The sequence below is a fragment of the Mustelus asterias genome, chromosome 5 (genome assembly GCF_964213995.1).
Source record: "Mustelus asterias chromosome 5, sMusAst1.hap1.1, whole genome shotgun sequence".
NCBI classification, from domain to species: Eukaryota; Metazoa; Chordata; class Chondrichthyes; order Carcharhiniformes; family Triakidae; genus Mustelus; species Mustelus asterias.
Genome location: NC_135805.1, coordinates 4,639,492 through 4,655,513, shown reverse-complemented (window position 1 = coordinate 4,655,513; position 16,022 = coordinate 4,639,492). Strand labels below are relative to the sequence as shown.

The 16,022-nt window shown below is 49.1% G+C and overlaps 1 protein-coding gene across 1 annotated transcript in view; it reads left to right on the top strand.

Moving 5' to 3' along the window:
• The window catches only part of fbxo28 (F-box protein 28), a 94,462-nt gene that overhangs the window by 54,637 nt on the left and 23,803 nt on the right, over nucleotides 1-16,022 (top strand). Inside the window, exon 2 of the mRNA XM_078212138.1 lies at nucleotides 6,947-7,056. Within this exon, the coding sequence (XP_078068264.1) occupies nucleotides 6,947-7,056 (110 nt within the window). The remainder of the gene's footprint in view (nucleotides 1-6,946; nucleotides 7,057-16,022) is intronic.

Genomic DNA, 16,022 nt, shown 5'->3' with positions numbered 1-16,022 from the left:
CTGAGAGAGAGAGAGACTGGGATCGATAACACCCAGAGAGAGAGAGAGAGACTGGGATCGATAGCACCCAGAGAGCGAGACTGGGATCGATCGCACCCAGAGAGAGAGAGAGACTGGGATCGATAGTACCCAGAGAGAGACTGGGATCGACAGCACCCAGAGAGAGAGAGAGAGAGACTGGGATCGATCGCACCCAGAGAGAGAGAGAGACTGGGATAGATAGCACCCAGAGAGAGAGACTGGGATCGATAACACCCAGAGAGAGAGAGAGACTGGGATCGATAGCACCCAGAGAGAGAGACTGGGATCGATAACACCCAGAGAGAGAGAGAGAGAGACTGGGATCGATAGCACCCAGAGAGAGAGAGAGACTAGGATCGATAACACCCCGAGGGTGAGAGAGACTGGGATCGAAAACACCCAGAGGGAGAGACTGGGATCGATAGCACCCAGAGAGAGAGAGAGACTGGGATCAATAACACCCAGAGAGAGAGAGACTGGGATCGATAGCACCCAGAGAGAGAGAGACTGGGATCGATAGCACCCAGAGAGAGAGAGACTGGGATCGATAGCACCCAGAGAGAGAGAGACTGGGATCAATAACACACAGAGAGAGAGACTGGGATCGAGAGCACCCAGAGAGAGAGAGACTGGGATCGATAACACCCAGAGAGAGAGAGAGACTGGGATCGATTCCACCCAGAGAGAGAGACTGGGATCGATAGCACCCAGAGAGAGAGAGAGACTGGGATCGATAGCACCCAGAGAGAGAGAGAGACTGGGATCAATAACACCCTGAGAGAGAGAGACTGGGATCGATAACACCCAGAGACAGAGAGAGAGAGACTGGGATCGATAACACCCAGAGAGAGAGAGAGAGACTGGGATCGATAGCACCCAGAGAGAGAGAGACTGGGATCAATAACACCCAGAGAGAGAGACTGGGTTCGATAACACCCAGACAGAGAGAGACTGGGATCGATAACACCCAGAGAGAGAGAGACTGGGATCGATAGCACCCAGAGAGAGAGAGACTGGGATCAATAACACCCAGAGAGAGAGAGAGAGACTGGGATCGAAAGCACCCAGAGAGAGAGAGACTGGAATCGATAGCACCCGGAGAGATAGAGACTGGGATCGATAGCAGCCAGAGAGAGAGAGAGTGACTGGGATCGATAGCACCCAGAGAGAGAGAGACTGGGATCGATAGCACCCAGAGCGAGAGACTGGGATCGATAGCACCCAGAGAGAGAGAGACTGGGATCGATAGCACCCAGAGCGAGAGACTGGGATCGATAGCACCCAGAGAGAGAGACTGGGATCGATAACACCCAGAGAGAGAGAGACTGGGATCGATAGCACCCAGAGAGAGAGAGACTTGGATCGATAGCCCCCAGAGAGAGAGAGACTGGGATCGATTGCCCCCAGAGAGAGAGAGACTGGGATCGATAGCACCCAAAGAGGGAGAGACTGGGATCGATAGCACCCAGAGAGAGACTTCGATCGAAAACACCCAGAGAGAGAGACTGGGATCGATAGCACCCAGAGAGGGAGAGACTGGGATCGATAGCACCCAGAGAGAGAGAGAGACTGGGATCGATAGCACCCAGAGAGAGAGACTGGGATCGATCGCACCCAGAGAGAGAGGGAGACTGGGATCGATTGCACCCAGAGAGAGAGAGATAGAGACTGGGATCGATAGCACCCAGAGAGAGAGAGAGAGAGACTGGGATCGAGAGCACCCCGAGAGAGAGACTGGGATCGATAACACCCAGAGAGAGAGAGAGACTAGGATCGATAACACCCAGAGGGAGAGAGAGACTGGGATCGAAAACACCCAGAGAGAGAGAGAGACTGGGATCAATAACACCCAGAGAGAGAGAGACTGGGATCGATAGCACCCAGAGAGAGAGAGACTGGGATCGATAGCACCCAGAGAGAGAGAGACTGGGATCAATAACACACAGAGAGAGAGACTGGGATCGAGAGCACCCAGAGAGAGAGAGACTGGGATCGAGAGCACCCAGAGAGAGAGAGAGACTGGGATCAATAACACCCCAAAGAGAGAGAGACTGGGATCGAGAGCACCCAGAGAGAGAGAGACTGGAATCGATAGCACCCGGAGAGAGAGAGACTGGGATCGATAGCACCCAGAGCGAGAGACTGGGATCGATAGCAGCCAGAGAGAGAGACTGGGATCGATAGCACCCAGAGAGAGAGAGAGACAGACTGGGATCGATAGCACCCAGAGAGAGAGAGACTTGGATCGATAGCACCCAGAGAGAGAGAGACTTGGATCGATAGTACCCAGAGAGAGAGACTGGGATCGATAGCACCCAGAGAGAGAGACTGGGATCGATAGCACCCACAGAGAGAGAGACTGGGATCGATAGCACCCAGAGAGGGAGAGACTGGGATCGATAGCACCCAGAGAGAGAGAGACTGGAATCGATAGCACCCAGAGAGAGAGAGAGAGAGAGACTGGGATCGATAGCACCCGGAGAGGGAGAGACTGGGATCGACAGCACCCAGAGAGGGAGAGTGGGATCGATAGCACCCAGAGAGAGAGAGACTGGGATCGATAGCACCCAGAGAGAGAGAGAGACTGGGATCGATAACATCCAGAGAGAGAGAGACTGGGATCGATAGCACCCAGAGAGAGAGACTGGGATCGATAGCACCCAGAGAGAGAGAGAGAGACTGGGATCGATAGCACCCAGAGAGAGAGACTGGGATCGATAGCACCCAGAGAGAGAGAGACAGGGATCGATAGCACCCAGAGAGAGAGACTGGGATCGATAGCACCCAGAGAGGGAGTGACTGGGATCGATAGCACCCAGAGAGAGAGAGAGAGACTGGGATCGAAAACACCCAGAGAGAGAGACTGGGATCGATAGCACCCAGAGAGGGAGAGAGACTGGGATCGATAGCACCCAGAGAGAGATCCTGGGATCGATAACACCCAGAGAGAGAGAGACTGGGATCGATAGCACCCAGAGAGAGAGAGAGAGAGACTGGGATCGATAGCACCCAGAGAGAGAGAGAGACTGGGATCGATAGCACCCAGGGAGAGAGAGACTGGGATAGATAACACCCAGAGAGAGAGAGACTGGGATCGATAGCACCCAGAGAGAGAGAGACTGGGATCGATAGCACCCAGAGAGAGAGAGACTGGGATCGATAGCACCCAGAGAGAGAGAGACTGGGATCGATAGCACCCAGAGAGAGAGAGAGAGATTGGGATCGATAGCACCCAGAGAGAGAGAGAGAGAGAGAGACTGGGATCGATAGCACCCAGAGAGAGAGAGAGACTGGGATCGATAACACCCAGAGAGAGAGACTGGGATCGATAGCACCCAGAGAGAGAGAGACTGGGATCGATCGCACCCAGAGAGAGAGAGAGACTCGGATCGATTACACCCAGAGAGAGAGAGACTGGGATCGCTAACACCCAGCAGGATGAAAGGCTGTAATACATAATGCATGGTTGTCGCACGCTGGAATTGGATAATTATAGAACATAGAATGTTACAGCGCAGTACAGGCCCTTCAGCCCTCGATGTTGCACCGACCTGTGAAACCAATCTAAAGCCCATCTAATCTACACTATTCCAATATCATCCATATGTTTATCCAATAACCATTTAAATGCCCTTAATGTTGGCGAGTCCACTCCTGTTGTAGGCAGCGCATTCCACACCCTTACTACTCTCTGAGTAAAGAACCTACCTCTGACATCTGTCCTATATCTCTCACCCCTCAATTTAAAGCTATGTCCCCTCGTGCTAGCTATCACCATCCGAGGAAAAAGGCTCTCACTATCCACCCTATCTAATCCCCTGATCATCTTGTATTAAGTCACCTCTTAACCTTCTCTCTAACGAAAACAACCTCAAGCCCCTCAGCCTTTCCTCATACGATTTTCCCACCATACCAGGCAACATCCTGGTAAATCTCCTCTGCACCCTTTCCAACACTTCCACATCTTTCCTATAATACGGCGACCAGAACTGTACGCAATACTCCAAGTGCGGCTGCACCAGAGTTTTGTACAGTTGTAACATGACCTCCTGGCTCCGAAACTCAATCCCTCTGCCAATAAAAGCTAACACACCGTACACCTTCTTAACAACCCTATCAACCTGGGTGCCAAATTTCAGGGATCTATGAACATGGACACCCAGATCCCTCTGTTCATCCACACTACCAAATAACTTACCATTAGCCCAGTACTCTGTATTCCTGTTACTCCTTCCAAAGTGAATCACTTCGCACTTTTCCGCATTAAACTCCATTTGCCACCTCTCAGCCCAGCTCTGCAGCTTATCTATGTCCCTCTGTAACCTGCCACTTCCCTCCGCACTGTCTACAACTCCACCGATTTTAGTGTCATCCGCAAATTTACTAACCCATCCTTCTACGCCCTCATCCAGGTCATTAATAAAAATGACAAACAGCAGTGGCCCCAAAACAGATCCTTCCGGTACACCACTAGTAACTGAACTCCAGGATGAATATTTCCCATCAACCACCACCCTCTGTTTTCTTACAGCTAGCCAATTCCTGATCCAAACCACTAAATCACCCTCAATCCCATGTGTCCGTATTTTCTGCAAAAGCTTACCATGGGGAACCTTATCAAACGCTTTGCTGAAATCCATATACACCACATCAACCGCTTTACCCTCATCCACCTCTTTGGTCACCTTCTCAAAGAACTCAATAAGGTTCGTGAGGCACGACCTACCCTTCACAAAACCGTGCTGACTATCCCTAATCAAATTATTCCTTTCTAGGTGATTATAAATCCTATCTCTTATAATCCTTTCCAATACTTTGCCCACAACAGAAGTAAGGCTCACCGGTCTATAATTACCAGGGTTGCCCCTACTCCCCTTCTTGAACAAGGGGACAACATTTGCTATCCTCCAGTCTTCTGGCACTGTTCCTGTAGACAATGACGACATAAAGATCAAAGCCAAAGGCTCTGCAATCTCTCCAGCCTCCCAGAGAATCCTAGGATAAATCGCATCCGGCCCAGGGGACTTATCTATTTTTACCCTTTCCAGAATTGCTAACACCTCCTCCTTATGAACATCAATCCCATCCAGTCCAACAGCCTGCATCTCAGTACTCCCCTCGACAACACTGTCCCTCTCCAGTGTGAATACCGACGAAAAATATTCATTTAGTGCCTCTCCTATCTCTTCAGACTCCACGCACAACTTCCCACTCCTGTCCTTGACTGGCCCTAATCTTACCCTAGTCATTCTTTTACTCCTGACATACCTATAGAAAGCTTTAGGGTTTTCCTTGATCCTACCTGCCAAAGACTTCTCATGTCCCCTCCTGGCTCTTCTTAACGCTTTCTTTAGGTCTTTCCTGGCTAACTTGTAACTCTCAAGCTCCCGAACTGAGCCTTCACGTCTCATCTTTACATAAGTCTCCTTCTTCCTCTTCACAAGAGATTCAACCTCCTTAGTAAACCACGGTTCCCTCACACGTCTGCTTCCTCTCTGCCTGACAGGTACATATTTATCAAGGACGCGTAGTAGCTGTTCCTTGAACAAGTTCCACATTACAATTGTGCCCATTCCCTGCAGTTTCCTTCCCCAACCTATGCCAGCTAAATCTGGCCTAATCGCATCATAATTTCCTTTCCCCCAGCTATAACTCTTGCCCTTCGGTATATACCTATCCTTTTCCATTGCTAAGGTAAACGTAATCGAATTGTGGTCACTGTCACCAAAGTGCTCACCTACCTCCAAATCTAACACCTGGCCTGGTTCATTACCCAGTACCAAATCCAATGTGGCCTCGCCTCTTGTTGGTCTATCTACATACTGCGTCAGGAAGCCTTCCTGCACACATTGGACAAAAACCGACCCCTCTAAAGTACTCGAACTATAGTTTTTCCAGTCAATATTTGTAAAGTTAAAGTCCCCCAGTACAACTACCCTGTTACTTTCGCTCCTATCCAGAATCATCTTTGCAATCTTTTCCTCTACATCTCTGGAACTTTTCGGAGGTCTATAAAACTCCCAACAGGGTGACCTCTCCTTTCCTGCTTCTAACCTCAGCCCAAACTACCTCAGTAGACGAGTCCTCATCAAAAGTCCTTTCTGCCACCGTAATACTGTCCTTGACTAACAACGCCAAACCTCCCCCTCTTTTACCACCTTCCCTGCACTTACTGAAACATCTAAACCCCGGAACCTGCAACAACCATTCCTGTCCCTGCTCTATCCATGTCTCCGAGGTGGCCACAACATCGAAATCCCAGGTACCAACCCATGCTGCAAGCTCACCCACCTTATTCTGGATACTCCTGGCGTTGAAGGTACACACTTCATACCACCTTCCTGCCTGCCAGTACACTCCTGCGACCCTGAAACCTCACCCATGACCTCACTACCCTCAACCTCCTGTACACCGGAGCTACAATTCAGGTACCTACCCCCCTGCTGAATTAGTTTAAACCCTCCCGAAGAGCATTAGCAAATTTCCCCCCCAAGATATTGGTACCCCTCTGGTTCAGGTGCAGACCATCCTGTTTGTAGAGGTCCCACCTAGCCCAGAAAGAGCCCCAATTGTCCAGGTATCTGAATCCCTCCCTCCTGCACCATCCCTGTAACCACGTAACCATCCCTATTCCTCTCCTCACTATCACGTGGCGCGGGTAACAAACCAGAGATAACAACTTTGTTTATTCTAGCCCTAAGCTTCCACCCTAACTCCCTGAATTTCTGCCTTACATCCCCACCCCTTTTCCTACCTATGTCTTGAGTGCCTATGTGAACCACAACTTGGGGCTGGTCCCCCTCCCCCTTAAGGATTTCGAAAACACGATCCGAGACATCGCGGACTCTGGCTCCTGGGAGGCAACTCACCAACCGCGAGTCTCTCGAGTGGACCAACATTTTGTCTTGTCCTGTCCTCTCCTCAGGTTTGTAAGCGGATGGATGCAGTTTGTCAGCGGATGCTGAACCAAGGCTTCCTGAAGGTCGAACGGTACCATAACTTGTGTCAGAAGCAAGTCAAAGCACAGCTGCCACGGTAAGTAACTTGGAGCAGTGGTGGTGAGGCTGAACCGATGGTCTTCACAGTTTCCAACTGCACTGAGCTTCAAATTGTTAACCGGCTTCAAGCATGAAAAGAAAAATGACCCTCACCGATCCTTGGTCTCATTTATGAGGAAACATATAGCTGTCTTGGAGGTGGGGCATCTAACTTTAACAATTTGTTTCCTGGGAACAATGATCTCATGAAATGCCGAATTAGTTAGGCCTGCACTTGTTGCCAAGGCAGGCACTGTTTGGGAAGGTAGAACAGAGGTACAGTCTCACGGTAAGGAACAAAACATTTAGAACTGAGAGCAGGAGTAACTTATTTACCAAGCAGTTTTATTCCTCCAGAATGTTGTGCTTAGACTTAATTGGAGAGACTGTTTGGGTTCTCTTCTTTTACATCATCATTATCATCTATCCATCATTGAAGTGCTTCGAGCAGTTAATCATGACACACATCAACTTTTGTCTCCCAGACTGCCTGAATCCACTACAGTTATCCTATCAATGCCCAAAGTCCACAGCAGATGCCATTTCCCTGGCCCTATACTCAACCCTGTAACATCTGTGTCAGACTCCTATTTATTAACTGAACTCAGCCTTCATCACCATAACCCAACAAGACCCAGCTCCAAACTCCATCACCTCGGGCTCGGCTCCTCCCTCTGCAACTGGATCCTAGACTTCCTAATTCACAGACCGCAGTCAGTAAGGATAACTAACGGCACTTCCTCCATGATTATTCTCAACACTGCTGCCCCTGCAAGGCTGTGTCCTCAGCCCCTAACTATACTCCTTATACACTTAGGACTGCGTGGCCAAATTCCACTCCAACTCCATTTTGAAATTTTTGGTGACGGAGTACAGGAAAGAGAGAATCTGGTGAACTGGTGCAGCAACAATAATCTCTCCCTCAATGTCAGCAAAACGAAGGAGATAGTCATCGACTTCAGGAACATAATGGAGCCCCATCTCCATGAACAATGATGAAGTGGAAAGGGTCGAGTGCTTCAAGTTTCTAGGTGTCCAGATCACCAACAATCTATCCTGGTCCCCCTCATGCCAACACTATAGTTAAGAAACCCCACCTACACCCCTACTTTCTCAGAGGGCTAAGGAAATTCGGCATATCCACTACAACACTCACCAACTTCGACAGATGCACCATAGAAAGCATTCTTTCTGGTTGTATCACAGCTTGGTATGGCTCCTGCTCTGCCCAAGACCGCAAGGAACTACAAAGGATTGTGAGCATAGCCCAGTCCATCACGCAAACCAGCTTCCCATCCATTGACTCCACCTACACTTCCCGCTGCCTCAAGAAAGCAGCCAGCACCTCAGACATACTCTCTTCCGCTTTATTCCACCAAGAAAAAGATACAGAAGTCTGAAAATATGTACCAACTGACTCAAGTGGTTAGCACTGCTGCCTCACTGTGCCAGGCACCCGGGTTTGATTCCTGGTTTGGGTGACTGTGTCTGTGCAGAGTCTGCACGTTCTCCATGTCTGAGTGGGTTTCCTCTAGGTGCATTGACCATGCTAAATTCTCCCTCGGTGTACCCGAACACCCAGTGTATGGTGACATGGGGATTTTCACAGTAACTTCATTGCAGTATTAGTGTAAGCCTGCTTGTGACACTAATAAATAAGAATAGCTTCTTCCCTGCTGCCGTGAGTCTTTTGAATGGACCTACCTTATATTAATCTGATCTTTCTCTACAACTGATCTATGACTGTAACACTATATTCTGCACCCTGTTCTTTCCTTCTCCCAATGTGCTGTATGAATGGTATGTTTTGTCTGTAACATCTTGCAAGAAACAATGCTTTTTACTATATCCCAATACAACAGATCAATTCAACCTGGGAATGAGCAGGGAAGTGGATGGAGAATGGTGGATCAAGGATTTTATTCCTCAAGTTAATATAGTTGTGATTTCATTGGGAATCCAGTTGTCTGGAATTTGAACAACCAAATGTGGTGAAATGGGCTTTGGGAATGAAGCTTTGTGAAGCTGGCAATCTTGATGATTTAGTGTCATTGTTGGTTCAGTGATCAGGTGGAAAGCAGAATGTGAGAGCTCTTTCATGGTTAAATGATTTGTTTCCTTGGTTGCTGAATGCTGGTTTTTAAAATTCATTTTTTAAATTCATCTGTGGGACGTGGGCCTTGTTGGCTCGGCCAGCATTTGTTGCCCATCCCTCATTGCCCTTGAGAAGGTGATGGTGAGTTTCCACCAAAAGTGCTCCAGTCGATGTGGTGTCCGTACACCCATGGTGAAACATGCTGTTTCAGGATTTTGACCCAGCGACAGTGAAGGAACGGTGATATATTGCCAAGTCAGGATGGTGAGTGGACCTTCCAGGTGGTGTTCCCATGCATCTGCAGATCTTTTCTTTCCAGATGGTAACAGTGTTGAGTTTGCAAGGTGCTGCCCTGAGGAGCCTTGGTGAGTTGCCGCAGTGCATCTTGTCGATGGTTCACAGCTGCCACTGTTTGTCAGTGGTGGAGGGATTGAATGTTTATGGTTGGAGCACCAATCAAATGAGTTGCTTTGTCCTGGATGGTGGTGAGCTTCTTGATGTCTTTTGTTAGTGCGAGTGGGCGAATACGACCACTACGGACCCAGAGTCAGGTTCAACAATGGCACAGCTTTATTCCTTTACATTGATGGAGGTACAATCAGGACATACATACAATAACAGTCCCGAAAGCACTCTGAAAGCCTGCCACAATGGGCTACAGTTATACTCAAACTTTGACACTTTGTATGATTCAAATGTTAATGTTTTGTTTCCAGTATTTGACTCTGACCATTCTGTTTGATGTTTTAAGTACAGTATCAATGTTCAGGTATGGTAATCGTTTCTGTCCGATTGGTTTATCAATGGACTAGAATCTCCCCAGGGTTTCTTATACAATAGGTGTTTAATTGGATATCAGGAAGTCTTCCAAGTCTCGGAGACCTTCTGAAGTGTTTGATAAGGGCTTCCTGATATCCTTGGAGCCAATGTAATTAAATGGAAGGGTATGCTAATGTGAGTTCCTGAGTCCTTTTGTCAGCCTTGTTTCTGCATTTTAAAAGACCTGCTTGTCTGTTCACACTTTGTGCCTGGGTGCTGCTTTGTCCTGTTTCATTTATTTGATTTTATTCGAAGAAATATTTAATCTAAGGAATCACAGAAATTTGTGTCCGCTTACAGTTCCCCCCTTCGGTCGGGAGCGATTTTCCCCTTTAACATATTTTGTGTCCGGTGCTCCCTGCATTTGCACGCTGCAGTCATGCAGTTTAGGGGAGCCCCGAGGTTTGTCAGATTAGGTGTACGCGGGAGAAATCCTCCCGATTTATCAGACGCCCCACCTCGCCGATCGTTCTGATTAGTTTTCTTCGTGCTTTGGTTTTCTTGTGTTGGCGGTATGTATAGCACGTCACTATTCCCCAAGATATTGCGAGTATAAGTTGGATAGTGACCAGTACATGTGAGATTATCCGGATCCAGGGGTGAATGTCCACGTTTAGGCCCCAGTCCCATACCCTCTGTGCCCATGTTTGGCTCTGTGGGGCTGACTCTGTGTCGTGCTCTAGGGTTTTGATGTGTGACTGTAATTGGTGGTACAGCGGGACGGAGTGTCCCACTTTGAGGCAGACCTCCCTCAGCACTTCAGTCAGGTGTGGGATGGGGGCTTACTCGGGTTCCTGATAGTCTTTTAAGTTATACTTTCGAGGGTCTGTGGCATTAAAAGTTACTGTCTGTCTATTTCGGATATTGGTGATGTGAGCCTGACCTATAGTGACTGGTCTGCGCGGGGTGAAACAGAAGTTTGGGTTGGGGATTGGGCATGTTAGTCCATTGTATATAAATGATGTACGTGTGGTGGCCACACAGTATCTACCCCGTCCTCCATATCCTGCCCGGGCAAAGTGTGGATCTGTCGGTATGATTTCTGGAGTACAGCCCTGTGTTTGATTAAACCCACATTCAGCTGCCTCTCCTTGTCCCAGTGGGTGAGGGCAAATGGTTATCTCTCCCCTTTGTTTGCATCCCGAGAGGGAGGCGCTGGACATCACGCCATGCCTTGAGATGGCCGTGACTTTGGTTAGGTGGTAGCGGAGGGAGGTATTGCCCCTGACAACGCCAATGTTCTCGATCTGGAAGATAGGGAATGGTCCCGAGTCTGGTGTAACTATCGGAATCAATAGGACCATCCCTACTCCTGTGCCCTCGCTAACCTCGCAGTCGGGGATTACTGGATACACCCGCGTCATTCCTTTCAGGGTCCAGTTATCCAGCACCCCCTTCTGATCTGCGAGTTGTGCTAGCTGGGCGCTGTCGATCCAGTCGGGCACCTCCCCCCTGTGTACCTGGTCCAAATTATGTCGTAATTGGGCTATCATCCACAGACCATACGCATGGCACAGCTGTCCCTGTTGTACCCGGGCCGTGCCCTCCCTCTCCCTGTCTATGAGGCAGTTAATGGTCCGGGCGTGCGCTTCTAGTACTGCAATCTCATCCAATTGGATGTGGGCGCCTGCTTCCCCGAGAAAGGTTTGCTCAGCCTGTTGGTCTAGTGATCGCCGTAAGATGTTCTTCATCACCCCCTTTAGTTGTTCAATTTTGTTGTTAAGGCCCTGGATGTCAATGGAGTTAACCCCTGTGGATCCCGTGTTTAACCCCTGTGGATCCCGTGTTTAACCCCTGTGGATCCCGTGTTTAACCCCTGTGGATCCCGTGTTTAACCCCTGTGGATCCCGTGTTTAACCCCTGTGGATCCCGTGTTTAACCCCTGTGGATCCCGTGTTTAACCCCTGTGGATCCCGTGTTTAACCCCTGTGGATCCCGTGTTTAACCCCTGTGGATCCCGTGTTTAACCCCTGTGGATCCCGTGTTTAACCCCTGTGGATCCCGTGTTTAACCCCTGTGGATCCCGTGTTTAACCACTGTGGATCCCGTGTTTAACCACTGTGGATCCCGTGTTTAACCACTGTGGATCCCGTGTTTAACCACTGTGGATCCCGTGTTTAACCACTGTGGATCCCGTGTTTAACCACTGTGGATCCCGTGTTTAACCACTGTGGATCCCGTGTTTAACCACTGTGGATCCCGTGTTTAACCACTGTGGATCCCGTGTTTAACCACTGTGGATCCCGTGTTTAACCACTGTGGATCCCGTGTTTAACCACTGTGGATCCCGTGTTTAACCACTGTGGATCCCGTGTTTAACCCCGTGAATGTGTCATTGACAATGTCCCTTTCATTCCTGTGTGTGTTTGTGTCTCCCCTGCAATGTGTAGCCATGGCCCGTTTTATGGTCTCCCTTCCCAACATCCGGTACAAGTTTTGTGTCTGCTCCGAGCAATACTCTGGCACCTGAATTCCTGAAATATCAATCAGGACAGGTATGACCTCATGTTTCACATTATCATATACAATCTCCCCCTCGTCCCACAACACCAGTCCTCCCTCCGGTCCCTTGCTTTGCGAGGGACAGGGTAAGATTTCGGGTGTTGTAGTCGTGGGGGCCGGCGTTGGAAGCGGCACGAAGCATACATACAGTGAGACTGCGGGAGCCTCAACAAGTCCGTAATAGCCGCAAATGTCCATGTCCGGTTTTAAAATGTCCTGTGGTAGTGGAACCAGTGGGTTGTCGGGGAGGGCGCAGATGGTCCCGAAAGTGCAGTCGTTTCTGTTCCGAAGGTCCCGTTATTGAATGCGTGTTCGGAGTCCTTCTAAGGTGCAAGTGAAGCAGATCTCGTTGATGCCCGGGTAAACTTGTAGCCATGCATTAAAATAAGCTCTACTGTCCATAGGGCTTGGTTCAGCTGGCACACACACTGCCTCGGGTGTGTTGAACATTACCCCGTGGAATCGCAGGTAGATGGGGTGTTCTTTGGGTGCAATTGTTTATTTATTTAATTAGTCAGCTAGTGTGTGTTTTTTTTTTTGGCCTTTACTTTTGCAGTAGTATTTTAAGTTTAAAGTGAAAACTGGAAGTGGGCTGCTAAGGAGTCTGGGAAGGGTTTTTAAAGTGCGTGAAGTATAAAAGGTAGGCTGCAGTATACAGCGGGCAGCGTCGGGAGCGGACAGTGGAGTGAGTGGGAAGCAGAGTGTGAGCTATAAGGCTTTGGCTCACAGGGCTTCGGGGGACAGGGCGAGCAGGGGTGAGTTTAATTCATTTTTGTTGTTTCTATCTGGTACTGGCAAGGTATCTAGAGGGGATGGGTGTGCAGGCAGTGCTATGTTCCTCTTGCACTATGTTTGAGGTGAGGGACGACGACAGTGTCCCTGCTGATTACACCTGTGGGAAGTGCACCCATCTGCAGCTCCTCCAAAACCGTGTTAGGGAACTGGAGCTGGAGTTGGATGAACTTAGGATCATCAGGGACGCAGAGGTGGCCATAGACAGAAGCTTTAGGAATACAGTTACTCCGAGGAATGAAAACAGATGGGTGACGGTGAGAGGGGCTGGGAGGAAGCAGTCCATGCAGGGATCCCCGGTGGTCGTTCCCCTTAGCAACAAGTATTCCGCTTTGGATACGGTTGAGGGGGATGACATACCAGTGGTGAGCCGCAGTGAGAGGATCTCCAGCACTGTGTCCGTCTCTGTGGCTCGGGAGGGTAAGGGGGAGAGCAGGAGGGCAATAGTTATTGGGGACTCGTTAGTTAGAGGGATAGATAAGAGGTTCTGTGGCAGCAAAAGAGACTCACGGATGGTATGTTGCCTACCGGATGCCAAGGTCCGTGACGTCTCAGACCGTGTTTTCCGGATTCTGAAGGGGAGGGGAAACAGTCACAAGTCGTGGTACACATTGGTACCAATGACATAGGTAAGAGAAGGGACGGGGATTTAAAGCAGGAATTTCTGGAGCTGGGCTGGAAGCTGAGAGCCAAGACAAAACATGTGGTCATCTCTGGTACGTTGCCGGTGCCACTTGATAGCGAGTTGAGGAACAGGGAGAGAGTGCAGTTAAACATGTGGTTGCAGGGATGGTGTAGGAGGGAGGGTTTCAGATACGTGGATAATTGGAACACATTCTGGGGAAGGTGGGACCTGTACAAACAGGACGGGGTGCACCTGAACCAGAGGGGCACCAATATCCTAGGAGGGAAATTTGTTACGGCTCTTCAGGGGGGTTTAAACTAATTTGTCAGGGGAGTGGGAAAAGGAGTTGTAGTCCAGAAGTCAGTGAGGGTGGTGAGGTATTGGGGAAGGTATCAGGGTCAAGGGTGGGTACCGGTAGACAGGAAGGTGGGTTGAAGTGTGTCTACTTCAATGCAAGGAGCATCCGGAACAAGGTAGATGAACTTGGGGCGTGGATTGGTACTTGGGACTACGATGTTGTGGCCATTACGGAGACGTGGGTAGAACAAGGACAGGAATGGTTGTTGGACGTTCCGGGGTATAGATGTTTCAGTAAGTGTAGGGAAGCTGGTAAAAGAGGTGGAGGAGTGGCATTGTTAATCAAGGATAGTTTAACGGCTGCGGAAAGGCACTTCGAGGGGGATCTGCACACTGAGGTAATATGGGCTGAGGTTAGAAATAGGAAAGGAGCGGTCACGTTGTTAGGAGTTTACTATAGGCCCCCAAATAGTAATAGAGATGTGGAGGAAGAAATTGCTAAGCAGATTATGGATATGTGTGGGGGTCACAGGGTAGTTGTCATGGGGGACTTTAACTTTCCAAATATTGATTGGAACCTTTGTAGGTCAAATAGTTCGGATGGGGCAGTTTTTGTGCAGTGTGTGCAGGAGGGTTTCCTGACACAATATGTGGATAGGCCGACAAGAGGTGAGGCCACATTGGATTTGGTACTGGGAAATGAACCGGGCCAAGTGTTAGATTTGGTTGTGGGAGAGCACTTTGGAGATAGTGACCACAATTCGGTGTCTTTTGTTATTGCAATGGAGAGGGATAGGGCCGTACGGCAGGGCAAGGGGAGATTTGATAGAGGTGTATAAGATTTTGATGGGTATAGATAGAGTGAATGCAAGCAGGCTTTTTCCGCTGAGGCTAGGGGAGAAAAAAACCAGAGGGCATGGGTTAAGGGTGAAAGGAGAAAAGTTTAAAGGGAATATTAGGGGGGGCTTCTTCACGCAGAGAGTGGTGGGAGTGTGGAATGAGCTGCCGGATAAAGTGGTAAATGCGGGGTCACTTTTAACATTTAAGAAAAACTTGGACGAGTTCATGGATGAGAGGGGTATGGAGGGATATGGTCCAAGTGCAGGTCAGTGGGACTAGGCATAAAATGGTTCGGCACAGACAAGAAGGGCCAAAAGGCCTGTTTCTGAGCTGTAATTTTCTATGGTTCTACGGCAAGGTTTACAATTGGGGGAGAGGTAATTATGATGTGATTAGGCAAGAATTAGGGGGCATAAGTTGGGAACAGAAACTGTCAGAGAAAGGAACGAATGAAAAGTGGAACTTTTTCAAGGAACAAATACTGGATGTCCTTGGTAGGTATGTCCCTGTCAGGCAGGGAGGAAATGGCCGAGTGAGGGAACCATGGTTCACGAAAGAGGTGGAATGTCTTGTGAAAAGGAAGAGGGAAGCTTATGTAGGGATGAGGAAACAAGGTTCAGATGGCTCGATTGAGGTTTACAAGTTAACAAGGAATGAGCTGAAAAAGGGGCTTAGGAGAGCTAGGAGGGGACACGAGAAGTCCTTGGCGGGTCGGATCAAGGAAAACCCCAAGGCTTTTTACTCTTATGTGAGGAATAAAAGAATGACCAGGGTGAGGTTAGGGCCGGTCAAGGGCAGTAGTGGGAACTTGTGTATGGAGTCAGTAGAAATAGGCGAGGTGATGAATGAATACTTTTCTTCAGTGTTCACCAAGGAGAGGGGCCATGTTTTTGAGGAAGAGAAGGTGTTACAGGCTAATAGGCTGGAGGAAATAGATGTTCGGAGGGAGGATGTCCTGGCAGTTTTGAATAAACTGAAGGTCGATAAGTCCCCT